Source organism: Rhinoraja longicauda, chromosome 5, assembly GCF_053455715.1.
Source record: "Rhinoraja longicauda isolate Sanriku21f chromosome 5, sRhiLon1.1, whole genome shotgun sequence".
Taxonomy (NCBI): Eukaryota; Metazoa; Chordata; class Chondrichthyes; order Rajiformes; family Arhynchobatidae; genus Rhinoraja; species Rhinoraja longicauda.
The window spans coordinates 61508561-61535629 of record NC_135957.1 but is presented as its reverse complement, the minus strand read 5'-3'; the positions used below and the strand labels follow the sequence as shown (position 1 = coordinate 61535629).

The 27069-nt window shown below is 42.4% G+C and overlaps 1 protein-coding gene across 5 annotated transcripts in view; it reads left to right on the top strand.

Moving 5' to 3' along the window:
• The window catches only part of map3k7 (mitogen-activated protein kinase kinase kinase 7), a 101130-nt gene that overhangs the window by 5465 nt on the left and 68596 nt on the right, over nucleotides 1-27069 (top strand). For all 5 annotated transcript variants that reach the window (XM_078399667.1, XM_078399666.1, XM_078399665.1 and 2 more), the window contains one exon: nucleotides 24485-24595. In XM_078399667.1, coding sequence (XP_078255793.1) covers nucleotides 24485-24595 — 111 coding nt within the window. The remainder of the gene's footprint in view (nucleotides 1-24484; nucleotides 24596-27069) is intronic.

Below are 27069 nucleotides of genomic sequence, written 5' to 3'. Positions count from 1 at the left end.
TTAATTTAAGACAGCCAGTAGTTTCCACGTGTATATTGTACCATTTCAGATGATAATAATGTTCCAGAACAGAGGCTGAGTTTGAGTATCATTTCCTAAAGTAAAATGCGACTAATTTGAAGTAGAATAGATCTTAGTAAGACTTAAGACGTCTTTATTGTGACTAAAATACAAAGTGCTGCAGGAATTCAGCAGATCAGGCAGCATCTGTGAAGGGAGTTCTTTCAGTATTTGTGTTTTGCTGAAGATTCCAGCATCTGCTGTTCCTTTCCAAGTTCATCAGTCACTGAAAGTATGCATGCAGGTACAGCTGGCAGTGAAGAAAGCTAATGGAATGTTGGCCTTCATAACAAGAGGAGTTGAGGAAAGGAGGTAAGAGGTCCTTCTGAAGTTGTACAGGGCCCTAGTGAGACCACACCTGGAGTATTGCGTGCAGTTTTGGTCTCCACATTTGAGGAAGGACATTCTTACTATTGAGGGAGTGCAGTGTAGGTTCACTAGGTTAATTCCCGGAATGGCGGGACTGTCGTATGTTGAAAGACTGGGGCGTCTGGACTTGTATACTCTGGAATTTAGAAGGATGAGAGGGGATCTTATTGAAACATATAAGATTATTAAGGGATTGTATATACTAGAGGCAGAAAACATCTTCCCGATGTTGGGGGAGTCCCGAACTAGGGGCCACAGTTTAAGAATAAGGGGTAAGCCATTTAGAACGGAGATGAGGAGAAACTTTTTCACAGAGATGTGAAGCTGTGAAACTCTCTGCCTTAGAAGGCAGTGGAGGCCAATTCCCTGGATGCTTTCAAGAGAGAGTTAGATAGAGCTCTAAATGATAGCGGAGTCAAGGGATATGGGCAGAAGGCAGGAATGGGGTACTGGTTGTGGATGATCAGCTAGGATCACGGTGAATGGCAGTGCTGGCTCGAAGGGCCGAATGGCCTACTCATGCACCTATTGTCTATTGTCTATTCTTCCATGTCTGTTGACTTTCTCTATTCAATACCATTTAAACCATGTAGGAGATTCTGTTACCATATTGATATTGTTCTTTTAAAATTACACAATTTGAATGCGAAGAAGTCGGGAATAGGGTATTTTTTATTCATAATATTGTCAATTGATTACAAAAAGTATCTTATTTGTGACCACTTTGTACTTTTAGCCAAAAGCCATGAATTTCCACCAGTGCCAATTCATAATCTTTTTTTCCATGGGGTCAATGTGTTCAGATTGTCTTTGAGGTCATTCCAAAATTGCAATCTATTAAAGTCAATGGACAGGTTAAGATGCATAAAGAAAACAGTCATCTGTTTACATGGAAAATTAAGTTTTTCAATTGAAATTTATCTTTGATTACATTTAAACAAAGCTAAATATTAACCAAAAAATATAAACCAAGTAATATTTTTTTAAACCTCTGTCCCCTTTAAGCAAGTATATTCTTTAGAAAAAAACTAAACTTTTGTAAACTTTTCTCAGGATGCATCACAGCTCCATCCAAAACCGCAAGGAATTGCAGCAAATTGTGGACGCAGCCCAGACCATCACCCAAACCAACCTCCCTTGTATTGACTCCATTTATACCTCGCGCTGCCTCGGCAAGGCCAGCGCGTAATTAAGGATGAGTCGAACCCACTCATTCTTCTCCCCTCTCCCATCAGACAAAGGGTAAAGAAGTGTGAAAATGCGCACCTCCAGATTCAAGGACAGTTTCTTCCCAGCTGTTACCAAGCAGCTGAATCATCCTACCACAACCAGAGAGCAGTGCTGAACTACTATCTACCTCATTGGTGACCCTTGGACTATCCTTGATTGGACTTTGCTGGCTTTACCTTGCACTAAATATTATTCCCTTATCATGTATCTAAACACTGTAAATGGCTCGATTGTAATCATGTCTTGTCTTTCTGCTGACTGGTTAGCATGCAACAAAAGCTTTTCAAAACCTCGATACAAATGCCAATAAACTAAACTAAATTAACCCTTAAGCCACTTGTTTATGACGTTATTGGTCTATTTCCAATGTACAGTAATCAAAAAGTGACTTTCAATCATTCTTCAATATTATGACACTTGTGTTGGTATTTGTCCAAATATAATTTTATGTTTGCCCTGTTTTATTTTTGATCTTACTTGAGCAGCTCTGTCACTTTTTAAAACATTGTGCATAATGTCTAAAACGTATACTTGTTTTTTTGGGGGGGGTTTTCTCTGGCTTTTAATCAAATTAGCTAAAGAATGGTGGATCTCAAATATGCTGCATTTTAGAGAAGTTGAACATAATCTCCCCCCCCCCCCCCCCCCCTCCTAGATTTATGACGTGATTGACTGAAGGGTGAATTTCCTCTTCAGTTGGACCGAGGGTGATGGAGGAACTGAAGAAAATTCACATTAGTCAGGAAATGGTGTTGGGTAGACTGATGGGACTGAAGGTTGATAAGTCCTCAGGGCCTAATGGTCTGCATCCCAGGGTACTCAAGGGGGTCGCTCTAGAAATCGTGGATGCATTGGTGATCATTTTCCAATGTTCTATAGATTCAGAATCAGTTCCTGTGGATTGGAGGGTAGCTAATGTTATCCCACTTTTGAAGAAAGGAGGGAGAGAGAAAGCAGGGAATTATATACCAGTTAGCCTGGCATCAGTGGTGGGGAAGATGCTGGTCGATTATCAAAGATGTAATAGCATTTGGATAGCAGTAACAGGATCGGTCCAAGTCAGCATGGATTTATGAAGGGGAAATCATGCTTGCCAAATCTTCTGGAATTCTTTGAGGATGTAACAAGTAAAATGAACAAGGGAGAGCCAGTGGATGTAGTGTACCTGGACTTTCAGAAAGCCTTTGATAAGGTCCCACACAGGAGATTAGTGGGCAAAATTAGAGCACATGGTATTGACATGGATAGAAAATTGGTTGGCAGACATGAAACAAAGAGTAGGGATTAACTGGTCCCTTTCAGAATGGCAGGCAGTGACTAGAGGGGTGCTGCAAGGCTCGGTGCTGGGACCGCAGCTATTTACAATATATATTGATGCCTGGATGTCCTTGTGCATCAGTTGCTGAAAGTAAGCATCCAGGACTTTACGGCCCATCTGGACGGCGCCACGATTTTTTTCAAAAATCAACCTGATACGTGACTACCATCAAATTCCAGTCCACCCGGACGACATCCCCAAGACGGCTATCATCACCCCCTTTGGGCTCTTTGAGTTCCTGCAGATTCCTTTCGGCCTCAAGAACGCAGCTCAGGCATTCCAATGGTTTATGGACATGGTAGGCCTCGCTCGGGCTGGATTTCCTGTTCATTTACCTTGACGACATCCTCATCTCCAGGAGCACCGCGCACACCTCCGGCTGCTCTGCCAGCGGCTCAGCGAGCATGGCCTGGCCATTAACCTTGCTAAGTGTCAGTTTGGCCTCCCTTCGATCAGTTTCCTCGGCCACCACATCAATCGGCACGGCGTGTTCCCGCTCCCGACCAAAGTTGAGACCATTCGCCAGTTTCCCAAACCCTCTATGGTGAGGGGACTCCCATGAGTTCGTCGGCATGGTGAATTTCTATCATCGTTTCGTGCCGGCAGCCGCCGGGGCACACGCGGGTGAGCGACGGAACTGTATTGTTAATGATTAAACAGAGGGTTTGCACGACCTGTGGACCTCCTCAATCGTCCCTTATCCTCCTACGCTCCAAGGAATAGTGTCTCAGCCTATTCAACCTCTCCCTGTAGCTCAGACCCTCTAGCCCTGGCAACATCCTTTTAAATCTTCTCTGTACCCTTTCCTGCTTGATAACATCTTTCCTGTAACATGGTGCCCAGAACTGAATACGATACTCTAAATGCACCTCACCAACATCTGATACAACTGCAACATGACCACACAACTTCTACACTCAATACTCTGACCGATGAAGGCCAATGTGCCAAATGCATTTTTAGCACCCTATCTACCTGCAACTCCACCTTCAAGGAACGATGCACGTGCATTCCTAGATCCCTCTGCTCTACAACATTCCCCAGAGCCCTGCCATTCACTGTATAGGTCCTGCCCATGTTAGACTTCCCAAAATGCAGTACCTCAGATTTTTCTGTATTAAATTCCATCAACCATTCCTCAGCCCACCTAGCCAATCGATCAAGATCCCGCTGCAATTTTTCACAACCATCTTCACTATCTGCGAACTACCCACTTTTGTATCATCAGCAAACTTGCTAATCTTGCCATGTATGTTCTAATCCAGGTCATTGATAGAGATGACAAACAGTAATGGGCCCAGCACCGAACCCTGAGGCACACCACTAGTCGCAGGCCTCCAGTCCGAGAAGCAAACTTCCTCTACGCTTCCTTCCAAGCAGCCAGTTTTCTATCCGTTCGGCTGTATCTCCTTGGATCACATGCGATCTAATCTTCCAGAGCAGCCTACCATGTGGAACCTTGTCGAATGCTTTGCTGAAGTCCATGCATACAACATCTACTGCTCTGCCCTCATCGACCTCTTTGGTCACGTCTTCAAAAAAACTAATACAGAAAAATCTGAGGTGCTGCATTTTGGGAAGTCTAACATGGGCAGGACCTATACAGTGAATGGCAGGGCTCTGGGGAATGTTGTAGAACAGAGGGATCTAGGAATGCACGTGCATCGTTCCTTGAAGGTGGAGTTGCAGGTAGATAGGGTGCTAAAAATGCATTTGGCACATTGGCCTTCATCGGTCAGTATTGAGTGTAGAAGTTGTGTGGTCATGTTGCAGTTGTATCAGATGTTGGTGAGGTGCATTTAGAGTATCGTATTCTGTAAGACACATCCTCCCACGTACAAACTCATGTTGACTATCCCTAATCAACCCTTGCTCATCCAAATGCCTGTATATACTATCCCTCGCAATACTCTTGAGTAACTTTCCAACTACAGATGTTAAGCTCACTGGCCTATAGTTTCTAGCATTTTCCCTGCAGCCCTTCTTGAATAGAGGCACAACATTTGGCACCCTCCAGTCTTCCGGCACCCCTACTTTATTTAAAGACGATTTGTAAATTTCAACCAGGGCTCCCACAATTTCCTCTCTGGTTTCCCACAATGTCTTCAGAGATTTGTCTACCCTCATGCACGATAGTACTTTAAGCACTTCTTCGACCGTAACACTGACTGCACACAAGACACTTCCAATGACTGCACCGTTCCTCAGTTGTCCTGTCTTTCTCCTCGGTAAATGCAGAGGAGAAATACGCATTGAGGACCTTGCTCATCTCCTGTGGCTCCACATATAGTTGACCACTTTGATTCCTGAGGGGTCCCACTCTCTCTAGTTACCCTTTTCCCCCTTATGTATTTATAAAATGTCTTGGGATTGCCCTTAATACTATCTGCCAGAGCTATCTCCTGGCCCCTTTTTGCCCTTCTGATTTCTTTTTTTACTTTGCTCCCTAGTTCCCAAAAATCCTCTAGGGATACACTTAATGCCAACTGCCTATATCTGTCCCATGCGTCCTTATTCTTGACCAATTTCTCTCGTCAGCCAAGCTTCCTTACGTTTGCCTGCCTTGCCCTTCACTCTAAAAGGGGCATGCATATCCTGAGCTTTTGTCCGCACACTTTTAAAAACATCCCATTTGGCTGATCCACCGTTCCCGTAAAACAACCTTCCCCAGTCAACTTGTGTGAGACTTTCTCTTATACCCTCAACGTTGGCCTTACCCCAATTTAGCATTTTAACACGTGCTTATCTATAACGAGTTTTTAACACGTGCTCTGTCCTTATCTATAACCATCTTAAACCTAATCGAGCAGTGATAAAGGTCTCAAAAGGCCCCTCCACGAACACTTAATTCACTTACCTTTCCCAATTTCCCAAGACTAGATCAAGTGTTGCCATCTCATGCGTAGGGCCTTCTACATATTGCTGTAGAAAACTCTCCTAAACACCTCTGAACTAATCTTATGAACTAATTTTATCTATTAGTTAATCTATAAATCTGTGGCTGTTTTGGGACAACATTCAATAAATTGGAAAACTGTGGCAATCGGAATGAATTAAATGTTGCTGGGCTTTATTATTATTTATATGATGTAGGTGTCATTGGCAAGGCCAGTACTTAATGCTCTCCCTAATTATCCTTGATGATTTATGGTTGTCTTCTACAAATACCACAGTCTCGTGGCTATAGAGTTGTACAATGCTGAAATGGACCCTTCAGCCCACCATGTCCATTGCGCACCTGTCCCATTTGTTCTCTCTATCCTTGCATATTTACTTGTGTGTTTTAATGTATTTTGTATTTAATTCCATCCACAATGGTGGTGGGTACAGAATGTGATCGCGCAGGAGAAATGGTGCTATATGTCCAGATGACTTAATCTGACGTCTGTGGTTCTTGGTGTTTCCATGCCCTTTGATTTCATAAGTCATATACTTTGATGACGCTATTGAAGAAGGCATAGCAAGTTGCAGCAGCGTATTTTTTGTGGCTTTAGATAGCACCCACAATATCTTGGGGCAGTGGGAATAAGTAATTAAGATGGTGTGTCGGGCATCAGTTGAAATGGGCTGTCTCATTCTTTGTGATGTGAAGCTTTGAGTTGTATTTCGAGTTGCACTTTTCCAAGCAAGTAGTAAGTATTCCATTACATTCCTAATCTGTGCACAATGGAAAGGCTTTGTGCAATGAGATTAGTCACTTACCGCAAAATATTTGGCCTCTACTTGCTCTTTTAGATTTTTAGCCAGCCTTGTTAACTGAGTATTGATCAAACTGTTGAATGTCAAAAGTAAATGGCCACAATCACATTGGTCATTGCCTAGCATTTTCTGAGCAGATGTAAATTTGATATGTGACATACCATCACCGTTGTTTTTAGTACCTGAAGAGTTGCAAATAGCAATATTCTTTCAGATCCCCAATGTATGGTTTCTTAAAATTCAAATCGTGAAAGGAATTTTTTCTTTGTTTTCTACAAAAATATTAAAACAATTTCAGCCAGCAAATCAGTATCAGCTTGGAGTAGCTAATCTCTATCGCATGTAAGTATTACTTCTAAGAGATATTTTAGGAGGCTCTATATTTTGTTTGTATTTCATTCATCCATTCCCACAGCTCATTATCCCCTTCAACCAAGTGATGTCAGCATTTGCGTCTGATACATGCATAATTTAAAAATAACGAAGGTGATTGTGGGTGATAAGAGTGAGAAGAAGTAGGGTGTTGTGGAGGAATAAACATTTTAGTTTAGAGACACAGCATGGGAACAGGCCCTTCGCCCCACTGACTTCATGCTGACCATCAATAACCCGTTCACACTGGTTCTATGTTATTCCAGTTTTTTATCCACTCCCAGCACATTAGGGGCAATTTGTAGAGGCCAATTGACCTACAAACTCGCACGTCTTTGCGATGTGGAAGGAAACCGCAGCACCTCAATGAAACTCACGGAGTCATAGAGACCGCGTGCAAACTCCACACAGACAGCACCCGAGGTCGGGACCAAACCAGGGTCTCTGGCGTTGTGAGGCAGCGCTATACCAGCTGTGCCAAAAGCCCGATCCTGTTTCTGTCCTGAAATTTTTGTTTGTAGGGTTGTATAAGTTGGGAGCCTCGATCACCTCGATCACCTCGTGGCACCACGGGAGAAGAATGAGGAGGAGATAAGACTTTGCCTTCCATCACAGTGAGGGTATGCCTGGAGCAATCACTGTGATGGCTGTTTTGTGTAAAAAATTATATCTGTGTGTCTTGTGTTTTTTAATGTCTACTGCCGGACCCTGACGTTGTGTATTCGCCGCTTTTCCGTCAGGATAGTTTGTCTGTTTGTTTCTGTGTTAATTGTTTTTGTAAAGCGCTTTGAGCATGCGATAAGGCGCTATATAAAATAAATGGATTATTATTATTATTATTATTTTCTTCACTCTCGTTGTTGCCAAACTTTCTTTATTGATGTGGCTTCACCACTTGGATGAAATAGGCCATGCTACTAGGCTGAGCTACTTGAACAAAGTGAAGTGAGGTTAACGATTCATCTGGCAATGTAATGGCATTAACCTATTTAAAGTAGGTATATGTTAATATTTGTAAATCAGTGGACAAATATTTAATTCAAATGTTCAAATAGATCAATTTCATAACAAATAATTCAAATAACTATCATGATCAGATGTGAAGAAAGAGTATTTAACTGAGTAATTGTATAATTCTTGCACATTATTCATGGACAAGTCCTGTTTTTAGTGCTGCGTTGTCTTGTAATTTGTTAGCCATATTCCTTCAGAATCAGGTGAATGGTGTCTGCCTTGTGCTAATAGTTGACTTTTTACAGTCTGGATTTATTTTTGAGTACTTCAATGTTCTCTGTAGGGTATATTGTTTTTAGAGTGATTCATATACAAGTGAGTAGGTTATGCTGTGTCATTCCAAAGCCAAAATGAAAATTGCTCTGTACTGTAGAAACAAACCGATATGGGTCCTGTTTTGTTTTGGGCATTTTATACCAGTTCATATTACTGACGAAGGAAATAAATGAGAAAAAATTACTGATGTAATTTTTAGTTGCTTTAAGTAAAACCTAACGAACATAATCCCTTTCCTCATTACCTTTGTAATCTATGATGCTGTTCAACAACTATGGGAAAAAAGCTGATCTTTAGACTTATCGTAAGTTTGAATTGAAATATTTTGGCATCACAATGCATTATGGTCAATCCTTCATGCTGATTTCAAATCAGCTCCACAAAACAATCCTTTCTATTTATTTTTAATCAAGTCTCAGTAAGTTTGGTATTGTCCAAACTTGTATATGACCATGCTGCAATATTAAAAAAGGTAAAATATGAATGTCTTTTGTGCAGAATTTCAAGTCTAATTTTAATTGGAATGGTAAATTTCCCAAAATAGTTCCCTGCTGTTATTTTGTATTTTTAGACAATAGCAATAAGTGCAGGAGTAGGCCATTCGGTGGTGTTTTTGTGGTGTTTTTGAATGGGGAAAACAATCTTGCACATGTACTTGCTTTGAAGACTTGGGAGTAGGCAGAAGTGGCTTAGGACAAATTAATGTGTGTATATTTTATGGTATTCGATTAAAGTACTTGCGTAAAAGAGCCAATGGAGATGGGGAATGACAAATTAGCATTGATAATGGACTGGTTGACGATCACAAAAAAGTACAAATAAATATAGGTTTTTAATTTTGACTGCTGAGAAACCAAAGATTAATTCTCAGAACCTCACAGTATATATTAATGACCTAGATGGAAACATAGAATAAATATATTGGGAGCACTTGACCTTTAAGTATTAATATAGATAATAATAGATAGTAGATAATTAAGGGCCAATTAAGTCAAGTCACTTCATTGATAACATCTTTTCAAAACAGTAAAGACACACCTTTTTTCCGATTATCAAGCTGCTATGCGATAACTAGTCCATCCATGTTAACACACTACCCAACATCATGAACCTTTAGCTAATGCATCAGCTTTTTTTACGAGCCAACTCATCAAATTCTTTCTGGAAATCCAAAAGCAGTAGTATATCCCTGCTTTTGCCTTGTTTTTCTCCTCAAAGACTTTAAGCAAATTTGTCAAATTTTATTTTCCTTGCACTTAATTTGATTGTGGTAAGCTTTTCTAAATAATTAGCAATTTCTTCCTAGATTATGTACTCCAGAATTTTTTTAACAACAAATATTAAGCTAACTGTCCGATCGTTCCCAGGTTTTTGTTTTTCTTTTTGCCTCCCTCTCTTCTTGAAGAAGGGAACCATGTTTATAGTTTTCCCTTCCGCCGCTGTGCACACGGAACTCGGTGAGTTTTGAAAAGCTTCAGCCAATGGCTTTACTGTCTCTGCAGCCACTTCTTTTAAAACCTTCGTTGCAAACCATCAGATCCTAGCAAATGTCAAAGATTGGAAGTTTTCCCACTCCAATCAGGCCACCTAGGTCTCTTGTGTTTTTTTGAGTGCAAAAGAACAAAACCTATGACACACAAGGAATCAAGATGAGGTTGGAAACTCGGTTTAAGATCAGATAGATGATTAAGCTAGTTAACAGTTTGTGATCAAATGAGAGGCTAGAGAATGGAGTTTCTGGTGTAGTTTAAATACAATGGTAGCAATTGTGCTAATCTTGTGAGGGAAGTGTGGTCACTGCAGGACTGAATGTTGGACATCAGTCTGAGCAAAGTGGTTCCAGGTATTTGGAATCCTTATCTGTTTAATGATATCCCTCAGCAATAAGAATAGGCCAAGGATAAAATCTTGGGTGACTACAGACATTTACAGATGTACATATAAATTCCCCTTTGACCCTAACCTTCACCCTGTGTTATGTTTTCACCATCTCCTCTGACCTCCCTCTTTCAGGTACAGAATAGTCGTTCGTCAACAGAGGCTTTGCATTTGTATATTGCACCTGCCATTCCTATTTTCTACCTCTAATGTACTGGTAAGCCTTTGCACGAGGTTCTCTGGTTACAACTTGTTAGGTAGCAGTGAATCCAGCACTGTGCACTCTGTACTGGACCACTTGGACATTAAAAACACATACGTCAGACTGTTGTTTATAGACTACAGCTCGGTGTTCAATACCATCATCCCCTCCAAGATGGTTACCAAGCTCACAGAACTGGGTCTCTGCATATCCCTCCGCAATTGGATCCTTGACCCTCATCAACAGACCACAGTCTGTTTGAATTGGCATAAACACTTCTTCCTCAATAACAATCAGTACGGGAACACCTCAAGGCCGTGTGCTCAGCTCCCTGCTCTACTCACTCTATACTCACGACTGTCAAGTCAAGTCAAGTCAATTTTATTTGTATAGCACATTTAAAAACAACCCACGTTGACCAAAGTGCTGTACATCTGATTAGGTACTAAGGAAAAAATGAAACATACAGTAGCACGCAAACATAACAGCACATACAAAACAGTTCACAGCGCCTCCTCAATGAGCCTCAAACGCTAGGGAGTAGAAATAGGTTTTGAGCCTGGACTTAAAGGAGTCGATGGAGGGGGCAGTTTTGATGGGGAGAGGGATGCTGTTCCACAGTCTAGGAGCTGCAACCGCAAAAGCGCGGTCACCCCTGAACTTAAGCCTAGACCGCGGGATAGTGAGTAGCCCCAAGTCGGCCGACCTGAGGGACCTGGAGTTAGAGAGGTGGGTTAGAAGATTTTTGATGTAGCGGGGGGGGGGGGGGGGGTGTCCATTTAGGGCTTTATACGTGAATAGGAGGAGCTTGAAGTTGATTCTGTACCGTACAGGGAGCCAGTGGAGAGAGGCCAGAATCGGTGCGATGTGGTCCCTTTTACGGGTACCCGTCAGGAGTCTCGCTGCGGCGTTTTGGACCAGTTGCAGGCGGGACAGGGAAGATTGGCTGAACCCAGTGTATAGGGAGTTGCAGTAGTCTAGGCGGGAGGAAATGAAAGCGTGAATGATTTTTTCAGTGTCTTCGAATTGGAGGAAAGGTTTGATTTTAGCTATGGTACGAAGTTGGAAGAAGCTGGCTTTTACCACAGCGTTGACTTGCTTGTCAAATTTTAATGCAGAGTCAAATATCACGCCGAGGTTTTTGACATGCGGTTTGACTAGGCAGGATAGGTTTCCAAGACTGCCTGTTATCGATTTGATGGAGTCGGGGGGGGGGGGCTGGCCAATAGGATGACCTCAGACTTGCTCTCGTTTAATTGGAGGAAGTTCTGTGCCATCCAACATTTTATGTCCTCGAGGCAGTGTAAGAGGCTGTTTAAATTTGACTGGTTGTTGGGTTTCAGGGGGAGGTAAAGCTGAGTGTCATCGGCATAGCAGTGGAAAGAAATGCCGTGCCTTTGAATGATTTGACACTACACTGTGTCCGACTGTGTAGCCGGACACAGTACAAACTCCGTCTTCAATTTTGCCGACGACACCACTGTTGTTGGACACATTACAGATGGTGATATCAGGGTATAGAAGTGAAATCAATCGATTGACCAAATTATATTGCCAGCACGACAACCTGGCTCTCAATATCAGTAACACCAATGAACTGATTGTGGACTTTGGAAGAGGAAGGATGAGGACTCACTATCCTGTTTATATCAACGGGACTATGGTGAAGAGAGCCAAAAATGTCAAATTCCTGGGCGTGCATATTTCCGAATAGCTTTCCTGGACTCAGCACACTGATGCAATTCTAAAGAAATGTTCCTGAGGAGATTACGGAGATTTGGTATGTCAGAGAGGATTCTCCTGAACTTCTACAGGTGTATAGTAGAGAGCATATTGACTGGTTGCATCGTGGCCTGGTTCGGCAACTTGAACGCCCAGGAGTGAAGAAGACTCCAACAAGTTTTGAACACTGCCCAATCCATCACCAGCTCTGACCTCCCAACCATCGAATGGCTTTACCAGAGTCACTGCCTCAAAAAGGCAGCCAACATAATCAGAGACCCACACCACCCTGGCCACACACTCATTTCACCCCTGCCATCGGGAAGAAGGTACAGGAGCCTGGTCCAGGTTCAGGAACAGCTTCTTTCCTACAGCCATTCAGCTATTAAACACTACTACTTCAAATAAGCTCTGAACTACATAGACTATTGTTGTGTAGGAATGAACTGCAGATGCTGGTTTAAATCGAAGGTAGGCACAAAATGCTGGAGTAACTCAGTGGGACAGGTAGCATCTCTGGAGAGAAGGAATGGGTGACGTTTCAGGTCGAGACCCTTCTTCAGACTGATGTCAGGTCATTGAGCGGGACAGACACTTTTTGTGCTATGTTTAGTAACTTATTAACTTTATTTATATGCTGTAACTGTAATTCTTTTTGTGCACAACCCGCAGGCATTGCCACTTTCATTTCACTGCACATCGAGTATGTGTATGTGACAAATAAATTTGACTTGACTTGACTTGACAGCTAGAATGTAGTCGGAGACAATAAGGCTGGTGGGAGAACTGGGAAGGGGAGGAGATGGACAAAGAGGGAAAGCAAAGCCTATATGAAGTTAGAGAAGTCAATGTTCATTCCGCTGGGGTGTAAGCTACCGAAGCAAAAGCTTTTCCTCCAATTTGCACTGGGCCCCACTCTGACAATGGAGGAGGCCCAGGACAGAAAGGTCAGATTGGGAATGGGAGGGGGAGTTAAAGTGTTGAGCAACTGGGAGATCAGGTAGATTAAGACAGACTGAGCGGAGGTGTTCAGCGAAAGGATCGTCAAGCCTGCGCTTGGTCTCGCCGATATGCAGGAGTTGACACCTGGATCAGCGGATACAGTAGATGAGGTTGGAGGAGGTGCAAGTGAACCTCTGCCTCACCTGAAAAGACTGTCTGGGTCTTTGGATGGAGTCGAGGGGGAAGGTCAAGGGACAGGTGTTGCATCTCCTTCGGTTGCAGGGGAAAGTACCTGGGGAGCTGGGGAGGGGGTGGTTTGGGAGGGAAGCGACGAGTTGACCAGGTAGTTGCGGAGGGAACGGTCTCTGCAGAATGCAGAAGGGGGTGGAGATGGGAAGATGTGGCCAGTAGTGGGATCCCGTTGGATTATTATTATTGTACTTATTGTTTTTGTGTGTGTGCGCGCGCATGCGCGTGCGATTTCATATATATATATATATATATATATATATATAGTAGACCGTTGACCCGTTAGGCCCAAACCTCTCCTGCATTGGTGCAGCACCCTCCTCCTCCCCTCCTACCCTCTCTCCCCCCCCCCCCCCTAACGGAGGGAGCGAGGGGGGGAAGAGTCCTGTCCCGTCCCAGCGGGGATGTTCAGTGCGGTAGATAGATTGCGGCGGCAGCCCTCCCACTGTTGCTGTGCCGATGCCGCTGGACTCTGGGCAGCGTGGGGAAGGCACTGAGCTGGCCAGGGAGAGGAGGGGGGATGGTGGAGCTGAGGGCAGGCCCAAGCCTCCGCCTCCACCAACGCCCGGCCTCACCGCCATTGATGTTGCTGCCGCCTTTCCCCTTGGCCCACCTCAGAATCGCCGTTACCCGGTCACATCCAGGCCCAGGCTCCGGCTGCTTCCCCCTGCACCAGGCCTGGCTCTCCCGCCACCACGGAGCTGGCAAGCCCACCCCCAAGAGACAGGCGGCCGAGCCCTGCTCGTACCCGAAATCAACGGGCCCCAACTGCGCAGGCGCGGACGCGTTTGTTCTGCGCATGTGCGGATGTGGCAGCCATTTTATATAAGTACCAGATCAACGGCGCCCCAACTGCGCATACGTGGTTTTTTTAACTTTAAGCTGTGAATAACTTTAAAAATATAACTTCATATGAAACTTCATCCATAGCAAGGTGAGTAAGGTGGGCCTAAAATTGTTGCGCTATCGTGTACCATTTTGGCTGTAGTTCAGGAACAAACAAACAAACAAACAAGAGTTTTTATATGTTTGTATTTGTATTGGTCTTGGGAAGAGCAGTTACCAAATCAAGCTACGAGGCTTTTATCAGAACTTGAAGCGAGTAGGATGCTTTCTATAGTACACCTGTAGAAATTGTTAAAAGTCATTAGGGATGTTCCAAATTCCCTTGGTCTTATAGGACATATCGGTTACATTGGCTACCATCAATATGCTTACATCAGAACAAATTGTTGGTGATAATAACTTCTAGGAACTTGAAACTCTCATCTATCATGCTTCAGCACCATTGATGCCGACCACGATGTGTACTCCACATTGCTTCTGGAACTAAATAACTGGCTCCATCGTATTGCTGACGTTGAGTGAGACGTTATTGTCTTGATGCCATGCTACTAAGCTGTCTGTCTCCTTCCTGTACTCCATTGCTTCATTGTTTGAGATCGAGCCCACTATGGCGCTATCATCTGCAATTTGTAAATGGAGTTAGAACGGAATTTGGTCGCACAGTTGTAAGTATAAAGACAGTTTTGGAAGGATGCAGTATCACGGAGAGTGCCATGAGAAGTATTGTGGAGGGATTTGTCACCTATCCTTGCTGATTGCAGTCTATGGGTAGAAGGTCAAGAATCCAGTTCCAGGGGAGTGTGCTGAGTACTAGATTCAGGAATTGGGGATGAGTTTGATTAGAATTGGGGTGTTGAAAGTAGTGCGATGGTCAATAAATGGGGGTTTGATGTATCTATTTTTCTTATCCAGATGCTACAAATTTGTACGTTTTTATCAGAACTGATCATCTGCAGTATTTTTCTTTTTGATTATTGCCCGTGTAAGGGAGATGGAGTACAAGAGAAAATAAGTCTTGATACTACTGTACAGAAACCACATTCGAGAACTTCGTGCTGTTTTCATCCTTTTTTAAGGAAAATATATTTCCCATTTAAGGGAATATAGCTCAGGTTTACTAAATTGATTTGTGAGATGATGGGCTTTCTTAACCAACTCAATCTTTTCTGAAATCTGAAATATTCTGAGATCTAAGTACATTAAGTACTTAGTAAAGTACATTACCTTAATGTACCTTAATGTACTTAAGTACATTACCCGAGTGCCAAACGGTACTTTGGATCTTATCATATCATATCATATATATACAGCCGGAAACAGGCCTTTTCGGCCCTCCAAGTCCGTGCCGCCCAGCGATCCCTGTACATTAACACTATCCTACACCCGCTAGGGACAATTTTTACATTTACCCAGCCAATTAACCTACATACCTGTACGTCTTTGGAGTGTGGGAGGAAACCGAAGATCTCGGAGAAAACCCACGCAGGTCACGGGGAGAACGTACAAACTCCTTACAGTGCAGCACCCGTAGTCAGGATCGAACCTGAGTCTCCGGCGCTGCATTCGCTGTAAAGCAGCAACTCTACCGCTGCGCCACCGTGCCTAAGGAAGACAAACAATCTCCCAGATGCACTCATGGATAGAGGTCCTAGGGTAACGGAAGAACTGAAGGAAATTCTCATTAGGCAGGAAATTGTGTTGGATAGACTGTTGGGACTGAAGGCTGATAAATCCCCAGGGCCTGATGGTCTGCATCCCAGGGTACAAAGGAATTGGCTCTAGAAATCGTGGACGCATTGGTGATCATTTTCCCATGTTCTATAGATTCGGGATCAGTTCCTGTGGAGTGGAGGGTAGCTAATGTTATCCTACTTTTTAAGAAAGGAGCGAGAAAGAAAACGGTAAATTATAGATCAGTTAGCCTGACATCAGTGGTGGGGAAGATGCTGGAGTCAATTATAAAAGAAGAAATTGCGGAACATTTGGATAGCAGTAACAGGATTGTTCCGAGTCAGCATGGATTTACAAAGGGGAAACAAAGAGTAGGGATTAACTTGTCCCTTTCAGAATGGCAGGCAGTGACTAGTGGGGTACTGCAAGGCCCGGTGCTGGGACCGCAGCTATTTACAATATACATAAATGACTTAGATGAAGGGATTAAAAGTAACATTAGCAAATTTGCAGATGACACACAGCTGGATGGCAGTGTAAACTGAGGAGGATGCTATGAGTATGCAGGGTGACTTGGACAGGTTGTGTGAGTGGGCGGATGCATGGCTGATGCAGTTTAATGTGGGTAAATGTGACATTATCCACTTTGGTAATAGGAACAGGAAGGCAGATTATTATCTGAATGGTGTCGTTAGGAAATGGGGAAGTACAAAGAGATCTGGGTGTCCTTGTACATCAGTCACTGAAAGTAAGCTTGCAGGTACAGCAGACAGTGAAGAAATCTAATGGCATGTTGACCTTCATGATAAGAGGAGTTGAGTATAGAAGCAGAGGTCCTTCTGCAGTTGTATGGGGCCCTAGTGAGACCACACCTGGAGTACTGTGTGCAGATTTGGTCTCCAAATTTGATGAAGGACATTCGTGCTATTGAGGGAGTGCATCGTAGGTTCACTAGGTTAATTCCCGGAATGGCAGGATTGTCATATGTTGAAACGCTGGAGCGACTGGGCTTGCATACACTGGAATTTAGAAGGATGAGAGGGGATCTTATTGAAACATAAGATTGGACACGCTAGAGGCAGGAAACATGTTCCCAATGTTGGGGGAGTCCAGAACCAGGGGCCACAGTTTAAGAATAAGGGGTAGCCCATTTAGAACGGAGATGAGGAAAAACTTTTTCAGTCAGAGAGTTGTAAATCTGTGGAATTATCTGCCTCAGAAGGCAGTGAAGGTCAATTCTCTAGATACTTTCAAGAGAGAGTTAGATAGAGCTCTTGATGATAGCGGAGTCAGGGGGTATGGGGAGAGGGCAGGAACTGATTGTGGATAATCTGCCATGATCACATTGAATATAGGTGCTGGCTCGAACGGCCGAATGGCCTACTCCTGCACCTATTGTCTATCTGGTATCTCAGATTGATGTTATATCCTGAGGCAAGGTGACAAGATGGATGCTAGGTATTTCTTGGTCGGAGAACGTGGCATTTCTTCTCCTGCGGGCTGAAACCTTCAGAATTCCCTGCCCCAATTATTGATATGGATATTGAGCCATTAAGCACATGCAATGCTGAGAGAGTTTTCTTTTGGACCACAGGGGTATCAAGGGATCAAGCAGGAAAGTGTCAAAGATCACTCTTGTACTCCATTCCCCTTGCACAGGTAAGCTGTCTAACAGTATTTTCTGCATCACTGCAACTGTTCCAGGCATTCTATTCATACACGCGCTGGATGTGTGAACTTCCTCTATTGGAAATATTTCTATTGAAGAGCATGTGAGTGTAATTTAGATATTAACATTTATGAAAGTCTTATGAGGAAATTTGTACTGGGATTTTCCCTTACTGGAGGTATTTACACATACAGCCTTTATGGTTTTAAGGCTTTCCATGAGCACACACGTTTATGTTCATTTTTGATCCATTAGATATCAGCAAGGGATTGAAATGTGAGATGATTTTGAAACTGAACACCTTACTGTAAAACTGTAAAATTGTCTCTTCCGAACGGAGACGCGGCCTTTGTTTTCTGGGCCGTGTCTCCGTTCCCGCTGCGGCCTACCATCAGCCAAACACCTGGAGCTGGCAGCCTCCACCTAGGACCACCTAGGCTCTGGTTCGCAGAACCCGTGGACCGGACTCGCCATCTGCAGCGCTGGCTGCCTTCGGATGCTGCGGAAGCGGCTGTGACTCGTCTCCGGAGGCTACTTCGGCCGCGAGCCGCGTGGATATTGGTCTTATTGAATGACTGCGGGTAATCTTTCATTTCACTGCACATTTATGTGTATGTGACAAATAAATTGACTATTGACTACTATTGACTTGCACATATTTTCTTAGCAAAGTCACTGGAAAATAATTGGACAAAAGTACTATAGATCTTTCTGCTGCATAATCAGAACCCTGAAGAAAAACAGAGTTCATGTTATTGTCTTCCAGCTCTGGTCAGCTCTTTTTTCACTAGTAAACAGTATGCATATATTCTGTGAAGATTACCTCTTTAAAGGAGGAAAAAGGCAGCAACAGTTCACCATGTCTGAAATGATGGGTAGAGGAGAATCAATGGATTATCCAATGAGAAAGGCTTGGCCTTTGTTCTGTGGAGTTTAGAAAATAAAGAGGTGATTTTTTTTTTAACACTATGTTGGAGTAATTCAGCAGATCAGGCAGCATCTCTGGAGAAATGGAATAGTTAACATTTTGGGTCGATGCCCCTTTTGTCAGGAATGACAAACTACATGGAGAAATATTGTTTCCTCCGGCTGGGGTGTCTAAAACCAGTGATCACAGTCTCAGAATAACGAGTTAGCCATTCAGGATTGCAATGAGACAAAATTTGTGCAAAGTGTAGTGAAATTCTTTTGAATTCCTTCCTTTAAAGAACTGTAGGCACTCCTGGACCAGAAATGTGAATTCTCTTTCTGCAGATGCTGCCTGATGTTCTGGTTATTTGTAGCGTTTTTGTCACAGAAGTTCAGCCGTTCTCTTAATGGACGATGAAGCAGTCATGTGGCACTGAATGGGTAACTCCTGCTTCTATTTCTTACATTCTTAATACATGTCAAGATATTTTAAACCAGCCTCAAAAATAGCTAAATCATTAGAATAATTGTTTTACTATTTCATAAGAATCAGTTGTAGAGGGGTTAAGATTTTATCTGCCATCTATTCTTCTCAATGAAAATAAAATGAAAGTTGCTGCAGTTCTCTTTGATACAATTTCTCATCATGCAATGCAGACAGAATGCTTGGTCAAAGTTATTTAATGAACAAATATATGAAACACTTAATCAAGATATATTATTTTATTTGCGGAAAGTGGCTTAAGATGTTGTAGGTAATTTTTATTTAATCTTGTGCAGTAACTGGCCATCATACTGTTCTCCTTTATTATACATTTATGGCAGTGATCATATTTACTGTAAAGGGAGTCAAAGCCAAGTTGTCAGTTCTGCTACCTTGTAGTATGCAGACGATCAGATGACTCTTATTGCTGCTTTCATTATATTCAAGCTTGTCTAGTTGGTATTGCTCAGAAATTGACATTTTCACTGCCACCAGAACTGCTTTCTTGGGTAGAAATCTGTAGAATTCAAACTGTTGGGATCAATTGCTGTGTGTTTAGTTTCTGTTTTCCTTCTTGCTGCTATTGTACTTCCATGAATATTATTGCAAAACATTTAAAGCTGATATATTACTAAACTATTTTTAAAAAACTGTACCAACTATTCAAAAGTTTGGATTAGAAGATTATGAACATGCCCCTCTGCAGAGTTTGAAGACACGGTTTAGGGTGATGTTGGCTGCTGCACGAAACAAAACTGTGGTGCCCCACATAGATGTGTTCTCAGTCCCCTTCTTTACTCCTTGTATACCCACGACTGTGCAACCAAATACAAAAACTACTCAATTTACAGATGACACCACTGTAATGGGCCGGATATCAAATAATGACGAGGCAGAGTACAAGAAGGAGATTGAAAACCTTGTAATCTGCTGCCAAGACAACAACCTTTCCCTCAATGTCAGCACGATAAAGGAGATTGTGATCGACTTCAGGAAGCTACACTGCTATATATTGGTGGCATCAAAGTAGAGATGTTTGAGAGCTTCAAGTCCCTTACACTAGCAACTTGTCCTGGACCAGCCATATTGAAGCAATGGTCAAGAAAGCACAGGTTCGCCTCTACATTCGTAGAAGACTTAGGAGGTTCGACATGTTCCAAACAATTCTCACCAACTTCCACAAATGTGCTGCATGAAGCCTTTTATCAGGACACGTCACAGCATGGTTTGGGAACAGTTCCATCCAAGACCGCAAGAAATTGCAGAGAATTGTGGACGCAGCCCAGGTCATCACACAACCCAACCTCCCTTCAAATGACTCCATCCAAACTGCACGCTGCCTCGGCAAGCCCACCAGCATAATCAAGGACAAGTCTCATTCCGGACACTCCCTATTCAGCCCTCTCCAATCAGGCAAGAGGTACAGAAGTTTCTTGAAAATGCATGTCTCTAGTTCCAGGGAGAGTTTCTTCCCAGCTGTTATCAGGCAACTGAACCATCCCATCCTATCACCAATTAGAGAATGGTCCTGACCTATCATATATCTCATTGGAAACCCTCAGACCATCTTTAATTGGACTTTACTACGCACTAAACATTATTCCCTTTATCTTGTATCTGTGCACTGTGGACGGTTTAAGTCTAATCATGAATAGTCTTTCAGCTGACTGGATAGCAAGCAACAAAAAAAGTTTTCACTGTACCTCAGTACACGTGACAAATAGACTAAATAAACTACTTTTTTGTGGGGGCGAGAGACGGCTTTCAGATGAGCTATTTAAATTAAGTGTATCTTTGCTTTCTCTGATTTAGGAATATGGGGTGTTGCAGGATGTTAAATTGGACATTGCAATAGAGAGTGATGGAGTTCAAATGGTCACGGGTACCAATCACAGAGATAGGATGTGAGGTAAAACTTTTGCCTCTCTAGACTTGTGCAATAAAGGTACTTGGTTTGTAGAGATTCAGCCCTTTTCATCTTTTTATTAAAATTTCCATGCAGAAATAGCAGATGGCAAATAGCTGCAAAATATCTTATCAGAAATTATCATAAATTTGAATGTTCTAATGGAGGACCTTAAAGACTATACCTTTAGGCAGGGAAAAGGGCAGTATAAAATATACCAATTATTTTTATGATGTTTCATTCATTAAATTATTTGTCACAAATCATAACTTGAATTGAACTCTTGTCATTTAAATTAAGACTAATTAGTCAAATGAGATGGCACGTAGCCTTTTAATGAGATTTTGGGGCACGTACACCTCTGTTAAAAACTGAAGTGGAAGTTTTTTGTTAACTTGGGAATTTAAATAAAATCAATTTAATCTGTTTTGGGGTGAAATAATTTCCATAGCCCCAATATTCAGCAATTTGTTTCGTGAAGAATATGGGTATGTAAAATATTTTTTTAAACTAAAGTAATTTTTTTTAAAATGTGATGTACATTTCTTCGTTTGACAATATCTATATACTAAAACTCTCGTTTGTTATCTTGTTTGTGACTGAACTTCAGCCAAAACGGTACACGATAGCGCGACAATTTTAGGCCCACCTTACTCACCATTGTCACTTTAGTGATACTGTAAGTACTTTTATTGAAATCGGTGTTATATTTTTTGTTATTCACATTTTTAAGTTTAAAAGGAGGGAGAGGGGAGGAGGGAGAGGGGAGGGGGGAAGGGGGGAGTGGAGGAGGGGGGGGAGTGGAGGAGAGGGGAGGAGGGGTTGAGGAGAGAGGGGAGGGGGTGAGGACAGGGTGCTGCACCAATGCAGGAGAAGTTTGGGCCCAACGGGTCCACTTTGTCTAGTTAACAATTAAAGGCGGTGTATTAAATTTGACGATAGCTGATTAAAAGCTATATCTTTCCATATCCTGGAATAGAAAGTGCTGATAAACATGAATTAAGATGGTTTGTTCACTCATTCAGAAGTGCGGGGTGATTGCTGATCGGAATGGACTCGGTGGGCCAAGGGGCCTGTTTCCACGCTATATCTCTAATGTCTGGTCTATAATTGTTCTGTATATTCCTAGCATCACAGAGCGGCTAGACATAAATTATGATGCCATATGTCAAATGTAAACCTTTTTTTTGAACATAGCAAATATAACTGAATTATATGTACCTTTCCAGTACTCGTTGACATTTACTAAGATACTAAAAATCTGAGTATCATGAATTGCAAGGTTATTTTTTTTCAATTGCTCCTCGTGCTTAAGTATAAATATAGTTGACAGTGTTGTTACCTGTAGCTATTTCATTTCCCACACATCTGTTATCTCAGAACCACAATTGCTGTTGTCCTCATCTTTCACCCTAACAGACTCTGCATTCAATTATCTCTATAATCTTGTAAACTTATGCCAACAGTTTTCTTCAGCTGGCGAGATCATGCTTTGGTGCACTGAAAACAAGAGTGAATTTTATCTGTCAAGTTATTTCTGAGGGTATCCTGTTTTTAAAAAAAAGTAGTTAATTAGCTTCTGGTTTTCTGAGTAATCCTTATCACCAGTTGTGGTTCTTTCTGGTACAGAGGCCACGGTTTCTATACAAATGTTAATTATGGTGGTCTTCAGGACAATCCAGTTGTTGGGGATGTTTTGTGGCTCCTGTTAGCTGGGAGTTGCCAGGTTATCTCCAAGACCCTATCTAAGAAGAATGATCTTTACCGGAACCATGAGAGCTTTTAACATTGGGAATTTTTCGGCAAGCACGTTCCATGCTACGGGTTCTGTGGTAGCATGGGAGCTTTTTTTTTAGCGGCCTATGTGAATGGTACGGCACCAGGTATGGAACGTCGCTCCGTAAGATGGTGAAGAGGATCGAGATCAGTCAACACGCCAAGTATACCTGCTCATTCTGTGGGAAGACCCAGATGAAGAGGCGAGCTGTTGGTATTTGGCATTGTGGATCCTGCATGAAGACTGGCCAGAGCAGCCTGGGCCTGAAACACTACCTCGCTGTCGTGGTGAAGTACAGCTGTCACGGTGAAGTCTGCCATCCGTCGCCTCCGGTAGTTGAAGGATTAGTGAACACTGGGAATCTCATGTGTACGTCATCAAAGTAGTAAATTAATGTTTAACAAAACGACATTAAAAAAGTAGGAGAGGGGTAATGCCTCCAGCACTGGATGTTCTGGAGCGGCTCCCGATCCAGGTGTGCCCCAGGCTGCTGCAGGGCCTCCTCCGTCGCCCTCGACTGGCTCGGCCCATCGATCGAGGTCCCTCTCCTCGCCCGACCGACCGCCTGTGTCCCGGGGGAAATGCCTTCTGCAGCCGAGCTTGCAGGTGCTGGGGGCATTACCCCTCCCCTACTAGCCCACTCATCGTGTCCGTCGCCGCCAGCGGCTCCCTACTTGGTTCTCCGGTCTTCAGGGCTGATCTTGGCGGCAGTTTTGCGAACTTACACGTCAGGTAGGCTATCAAGTTGAATATTCGTATGCAGCTGCCGACTTAATAATAATTTTACATTTTAATGATTTCTTAGTGGAGTGCCCACCCGTGAGTCTCTGCGATGGTGACACATGTGGTCATTCTGCCATTATATATGATATTTCTATACTATCTGCATGCCCACTGGTGGCCACTATTTTTTTTCTGTTTTATAAATAATTGTATACCTACGGTATAATATATATTCCAATATTTCAAGCTCTTTTAAAAATTGAATATTATTTATTTGTTGGCATAGAAACCTCATTAAATTTATAAAACTGATATTTCTTTATTTTTTCCTACGGCCTGCAAAAATGTGCCAAATATATAATCATATCATATCATATCATATATCTACAGCCGGAAACAGGCCTTTTCGGCCCTCCAAGTCCGTGCCGCCCAGTGATCCCCGTACATTAACACTATCCTACACCCACTAGGGACAATTTTTACATTTACCCAGCCAATTAACCTACATACCTGTACGTCTTTGGAGTGTGGGAGGAAACCGAAGATCTCGGAGAAAACCCACGCAGGTCACGGGGAGAACGTACAAACTCCTTACAGTGCAGCACCCGTAGTCAGGATCGAACCTGAGTCTCCGGCGCTGCATTCGCTGTAAAGCAGCAACTCTACCGCTGCGCTACCGTGCCGCCATAATGCCATAATGTGGCCCTCATGCTGAAAAGTTTGGAGGCCCCTGCTATAGACTATAGAGGGCATAGTTTTAAGTTGAGAGGAGTGAATTTTGAAGGAGATGTTCTGGGCAAGGTTTTTTTTTCGCAGAGAATGGTGGATGTCTGGAACGTGCTGCCAGGGCTGATGGTTGAGGCAGATAAGGTAGTGCATTTAAGAGGTTTGTTGATAGGCTGTGGATATGGTGGACATTGATGCCTAAAGGGCCTCTTCCTGTGTTGTGTTCTATGGATGTTTATGTTAACTTTTATGTAGTTGTGCGTCTTGTTGCTTTTTTGGTATGGCTGTCTGGTAATTCGCATATCACTATCTTAATTGGTACTCGTGACAATAAAAGACCTTTGAAACCTTTGATAAATTAAATCCCAAACAAAAAAAAGATGAGGATTGATTAAGAAAACTTGTGCAAACTTACTTTTTTTTTCTTTGTTGTATCCTGCAGGTTGTTGGGAGAGGAGCCTTTGGAGTTGTTTGCAAAGCAAAATGGCGTGGAAAAGATATAGCTATAAAGCAAATTGAAAGTGAATCGGAGCGAAAAGCATTCATTGTGGAGGTAATTTCTTATCTTGGAACTAATCACAGATTTTCAGACAATAATTTATCTGAATACTACGTGCAGTCTGGCACATTTGGGAATGTACTTTGCCAAGGCATAGAAGGCTACATACCAAGTGTGGTAAATGGGATTAGTATAGATTGATACTGGAAAGTCATCAAAGGCATGGTGGACCGAAGGGCCGATTACTGTGCTGTACGTTAGTTACACTGAAAGCACATAACCAGTGATATTTGCTTTTCTATGCCAGTAAATGGTTAAAGGAGAGTTTAAATAGCAAAGATGTAGACACATATGGATGCCTGTCTTTTTGAGAACTGGTTACAAAGCCGCAAATCTAGGGTGGCACAGTAGCAGAAGTACCAGTAGAACTGCTGCCCTCAAAGTACCGGAGACCCGCTTTCAATCCAGACTTCTGGTACAGTCCAATGTTTGGGACAAAGACCTATCATTTATTTATTTGCCTCTGTACTCCACAATTTGAGATTTGTAATAGAAAAAAATCACATGTGGTTAAAGTGCACATTGTCAGATTTTAATAAAGGATATTTTTATACATTTTGGTTTCACCATGTAGAAATTCCAGCAGTGTTTATACATAGTCCCCCCATTTCAGGGCACCACAATGTTTGGACACAGCAATGTCATGTAAATGAAAGTAGTCATGTTTAGTATTTTGTTGCATATCCTTTGCAGGCAATGACTGCTTGAAGTCTGCGATTCATGGACATCACCAGTTGCTGGGTGTCTTCTCTGGTGATGCTCTGCCAGGCCTGTATTGCAGCCATCTTTAGTTTATGCTTGTTTTGGGGGCTAGTCCCCTTCAGTTTTCTCTTCAGCATATAAAAGGCATGCTCAATTGGGTACAGATCAGGTGATTGACTTTGCCACTCAAGAATTGACCATTTTTTAGCTTTGAAAATCTCCTTTGTTGCTTTAGCAGTATGTTTGGGACCATTGTCTTGATGTAGAATGAACCTCCAGCCAATGAGTTTTTAGGCATTTGTTTAAACTTGAGCAGATAGGATGTGTCTATGCACTTCAGAATTTATTATGCTACTACTATCAGCTGTTGTATCATCAATGAAGATAAGTGAGTCAGTACCTTCAGCAGCCATACATGCCTAGGCCATAACACCCCCACCACTGCTTCACAGATGAGGTTGGATGCTTTGGATCTTGAGCAGTTCCTTCTCTCCTCCATACTTTGCTCTTGCCATCACTCTGATATAAGTTAATCTTCGTCTCATCTGTCCACAAGACCTTTTTCCAGAACTGTGGTTGCTCTTTTAAGTACTTCTTGGCAAACTGTAACCTGGCCATCCTATTTTTGCGGCTAACCAGCGGTTTGCATCTTGCAGTCTAGCCTCTGTATTTCTGTTCATGAAGTCTTCATGAGTGGTCATTGACAAATCAACACCTGACTCCTGAAGAGTGTTTCTGATCTGTCGGACAGGTGTTTGGGATTTTTCTTTATTATAGAGAGAATTCTTCTGTCATCAGCTGTGGATGTCTTCCTTGGCCCGCCAGTCCCTTTGAGGATAGGATAGTAAGCTCACCAGTGCTCTCTTTCTTCTGAATGATATTCCAAGTAGTTGATTTTGGTAAGCCTATGGTTTGGCTGATGTCTCCAACAGTTTTATTCTAGTTTCTCAGTCTAACAATGGCTTATTTGACTTTCATTGGCACAACTTTGGTCCTCGTGTTGATTAACAGCAATAAAAGTTTCCAAAGGTGATGGAAAGACTAGGTGCTGAGAGCTCTCTTGTACCTGCATTAAGGAGGCAATTAAACACACCGAGCAATTACAAACACATGTGAAGCCATGTGTCCCAAACATTATGGTGCTCTGAAATGGGGGGACTATGTATAAACATGGTGAAACCAAAATGTATAAAAATGGCCTTGAATAAAATTTGACAATGTGCACTTTAACCACGTGATTTTTTTTCTATTACAAATCTCAAATTGTGGAGTACAGAGGCAAATAAATAAATGATAGTTCTTTGTCCCAAACATTATGGAGGGCACTTTAAAAGTTAACTTTGTTAGGATTTCTGGTAATAACATAATAACAAGTAAATTATAAACAGTTCTCCAGTGTACAAAATTCTGTCGATATGAAATTCTTCCAGAATTTCTATCAACGTGCTTTGTCAAAATCTGCCATTTATGACCATGTGATAGAGGAGATCTGTTGTTTTGAGAATGGCATAAAACCAAAGTACCAGTTGGGATCGCCAATGAAGAGTGAATTTAGCGCAACATGTATTTTGTTCATCTATTTTAAAACATTAGATGTTTTGTATCATGCACCTGATCCTGTTTTGTAGGAGCATTTATCTGCTACTTTTTTTTTCCAACTTGTGGTAGTGTTTCCTCAAATTGCAGCCAAACAAAGGCAGTTTTATTGTGTAGTTTTATCCAGAACATTTAAATAATATTTTTATCACTGTTTTTCTCTTTTTTGT